The sequence below is a fragment of the Orycteropus afer genome, unplaced genomic scaffold (assembly GCF_000298275.1).
Source record: "Orycteropus afer afer isolate SDZICR_OR568_19922 unplaced genomic scaffold, OryAfe1.0 scaffold00684, whole genome shotgun sequence".
NCBI lineage: Eukaryota > Metazoa > Chordata > Mammalia > Tubulidentata > Orycteropodidae > Orycteropus > Orycteropus afer.
The window spans coordinates 1,082,873-1,086,963 of record NW_006922271.1 but is presented as its reverse complement, the minus strand read 5'-3'; the positions used below and the strand labels follow the sequence as shown (position 1 = coordinate 1,086,963).

At 39.2% G+C, this 4,091-nt stretch overlaps 1 protein-coding gene across 1 annotated transcript; it reads right to left on the bottom strand.

The window, feature by feature from the left end:
- Positions 1-2,917: 2,917 nt before the first annotated feature.
- Positions 2,918-3,859, bottom strand: LOC103210993 (olfactory receptor 2B2-like). Its single transcript, XM_007956902.1, has one exon. It carries the CDS (start codon positions 3,857-3,859, stop codon positions 2,918-2,920), a length of 942 nt encoding a protein of 313 aa, XP_007955093.1.
- Between the last annotated feature and the right edge of the window lie 232 nt (positions 3,860-4,091).

Sequence of the window (4,091 nt, the reverse complement as noted above, 5' to 3'; positions counted from 1 at the left end):
CCAGGATGTGAATAGATATATACACAGCCCTGTTCATCACAGCACTATTCACAATAGCAAAGAGAGGGAAACAACCCAAGTACCCATCAAGGGAGGAACGGATAACCAAACTGTGTTACATACACACGACGGAATATTATGTATCACTAAAGAATAATGTAGACTCCATGAAACACCACATCACGTGGATGAACTTCAGGGACATTATGCTGAGTGAAGTAAGTCAATCACAGAAGGACAAATATTGTATTAGTCCACTATTGTAAAAAGTCAAGGAAAGGTTTATATATGGAAGGATATTTTTTGGTGGTCACCACGGGTAGGAGGGGAGGAGAGAGAAAATTGTTGGTATGTTTTATATATATAAACACACACACACACTAAATAGCTCAATTTCCATCATCCTGGTTTTTCTGCTACTGTCTCATAATTCTTATACATTGACTTTTAGATCACAAACAAATGTGCCTCAGGTAACCTGGCATATTATTTATTTGGATTTTAAGATATTTTAATTAGGGAAAAATCCTTTCATATTTCAATATATTTTTCTTGTGTTTGGCTTCCATTTTCCTTTGTAATTATAATTCTGATTGAAAGAAATAAAAAAACAGAATTCAGCAAAAATGTTATGTATTTTAACTGTCACCACAATGGTTCTTATGATATGGTTGCCCTGATTAGAAACATCAGGATTAACAGGGAAGTGGTTAGAAATGCAAATTCTGAAGTTCCACCCCACACCCACTAAATTAGAAACTAGGGGGTGGGAGAGTGGGTACACAACCTAGATTTAAAGGCCCCCAGGTGATTGTGATGTGTGTTAAGTTTTAAGATCCACAGAGCTGTGTCAGAATGTATGATGCTATTATAATGTTTAAAAGAGAAGCCTGGCCATTGTATTTCTTTGTAATTGGTAATATTTGCTGTTTTTATAATATATTTTTAGAAGAAAGTTAACTGGCAAAAAAAAAAAGGTAGTGAAGAAGAAGTTAAATTAATGACAGTATGATATAACACACTGAATAAGCAACATACAGTGTGTGAGTATTGTCCTCAGAACTTTGGGGAGCTCTGAAGGTGACACTGTAACCAGCCTTAGCTGCTTGCTACAAGGAGAGCCAATTACTAGACAACAGAAGAAATGAAAAGCCAGAGGTAATTGAGTATAGATACCCAAGGAGACAGAAGCTCTGGTAGCATAGTGCTTAAGGCACTTGACTGCTAACCAGAAGGCTGGCGGTTCAAACCCACCAGCCACTCCTCAGAAGGAAGGTTGGGCAATCCTACTTCCATAGTGATACTGCCTCAGAAACCCAAGGAGGGGTTGCTATGAGTCGGGGCGACTCGACGGCAAACAACAACAACACCACCCAAGGAGACAGTGGGACTGTGTGAGCGAAAGACCATCTCCCTGAGCTGAGAAAAGGTTAAGTTTTTTTTGAAAGGCAACTGGGCAATGGGGTAGGGGGTTTGAGGAATGCTGATAATTCTTCCTTCTTATTATTGGGATGAGTCATCTTTGCCTTGTGTCCTTTCTGTCATTCTTCTGGTAAGTGATATAAAATGGGCCAGGTAAGTAGGAATTGTTTCCCAAACCCCTCACACCTGCCCTGAAAGATTAACTTTACAAGCAGGGGAGAATATGGCAGTGGGTACAGCCAGGCCTCCAAGATAAGGAAGAATATGGGAGTGGGTGCACTCAGGTGGGGAGGCCTGAAAGCCCGTAAAGAGGGAACAGAAAAATGTTAAAGCTTGGTCAAGATCACTGTTCCCTTAGGCTATTTTACCCTCCAGGGGCTGTAACAACATGGAACTACTGTAACTACCACTTATGCTTCCTGCCTCAAGGGAATGAACATGGTTTTAATTAGCTTTTCATCTTGCACAAGAAAAGCACATTAAGCAAACAGTGGACATCATTATATGATATGCTATGTTTTCTGATTTAGACTCTTAAGTGTTTTAGTTGTTAAAGGATACAGATAGCAGAGTAATCATGAAAAGCTTTTTCAAAGAATAATGTTTGATTAAGTCTCTAAATAAAGCTACAACTGTCTTAGTAGAGGGGATTAAATTATTGTTGTTGTTGTTATTTGCCCTCCAGTCAGACCCGAAGTAATGACCCCTCCTTTTGGTTTCCAAGGCAGTATCACTACGGAAGTAGATTGCCCAACCTTCCTTCCAAGGAGTGGTGGGTGGGTTTGAACTCCAACCTTCTGGTTAGCAGTCAAATGCCTTAGGCACTACACTACCAGAGCTCCCAAGGGGATTAAATAGAACATCTCAATTTAGGAGAAATTATGAGTGCAAAACCATGACAAGAGGATGAAAGAAGAGAATGAAAGATCTAGATAAGACTGTTGAAGATAATTCATTGTGGATTTTATCATTGTGATGATGTGGGAACGCTGCTGAAAATTTGAGTTGGGCTATTGACCTTACATCTAATTCACAAGAAGGGACAAAAGATAGTTTTCTGGAATTCTGCTAGCCCTCCTGCAATTGCCAGAAAAAAATTTGCAAGTTTCCTTTGTTGTTGTTTGTGTTTGTGAGTGTGTTTTTTTTAAAAAAAAATATGTGTATGAAAATGTTCTTTTCTGGATGAAGAGTTCCTAGTGTTTGTTCTAGTCTCAAAGATGTCTACTCTTCCCCAAGTATACACTCCAGTATAGTGGCTTGAGAAATTAGAGCTTTTAAGGTTATATTTTTTGGGACTCTTAAAAGACAAGTTATAGGTAGGTAGCAGTGAATATATTTAGGCAGTTACAAAAAAATGCAGTTCTCGGTCAAGGAAATTTTATTTGGGGACAATCAGCATAATAGTTTTAATTGTAGCAATAATAGAGCAACTAGGAGAGAATTGAATTATTTCACAAAGTAAATTTCAAACCTTTAGTAAGGCCTATCCTATTTCTCATTTCTTAATCAAGAAGACCCTTGCAGACAACCTCTTAAAAGCTTCCTTTACATCTTTGTTTCTAAGTGTGTATATAAGGGGGTTCAACATGGGCGTGATGATTCCATAGAAAAGGGACACCATCTTTCCCTGGTCCTTAGAGGTAGAGGAAGGTGGTTGCAGGTACATATAGATAGCAGTGCCATAAAAAAGCGACACCACAATTAGGTGAGAACCACATATCCCAAATGCCTTTTGCCGACCTTCAGCTGACTGTATTTTCAACACTGCTCGGACAATGAAAGTGTATGATATAAGGATGAGTGTCAGGGGTAGTAGAAGGAATGGCACACAGATGAAGAAGGCTTCAGCTTCATATGCTGTTATGTCAACACAGGACAACTTTAGCAGAGCAGGGATTTCACAGAAGAAATGATCCACTTCTATGTGGCCACACAGTGGTATCTGAAGTGCCAAGGAGGACTGCAATACTGAGTTGCTAAAGCCACTAATCCAAGATGCAGCTGCCAACTGGAGGCAGAGCCTTTGGTTCATGAGGACTGAGTAATGGAGAGGCCGACAAATAGCCACAAACCTATCAAAGGACATGACGGCCAGGAGAAGACATTCAGTACAACCCAAAGCCAAAGAAATGATAAGTTGGGCCACACAGCCACAGTAACTAATTACCTTCCTGGTGCTGCATATGTTTACCAGCATTTGTGGAACTATACTCGTCGTGTAGCAAAGGTCCACGAGAGACAGATTGGTAAGAAAGAAGTACATGGGGGTATAGAGTTTGGAGTCCAGGTGTGCCACAAGAATGATCGCCAAGTTGCCAAACATAGTCAAGATATAGGAAACCAGGAACACCACAAAGAGCGGGAGCTCCAGCCATGGTCGATCCGAGAAACCTAACAGGATGAACTCCCATGGGATGCTCTCATTTACCTTATCCATCTTAAATGATTCTACTCTTGGTTCCCTGAAATATGAAAAGCCAACAATTTTATAAAAGCAGAGTTAATGGCTACATCAGAAAATTATATTATTTTACTAGCAATTTCCATAAATTTATACACTAATAGTAGTAATAAGATGAAAAAATATATTGAAAAAAATATTTATTTCCAAGTATTTCGAGTGTGTTTCTATATGTGTGTAAGTATGTTCCAAACAGAATTTCAAAAAT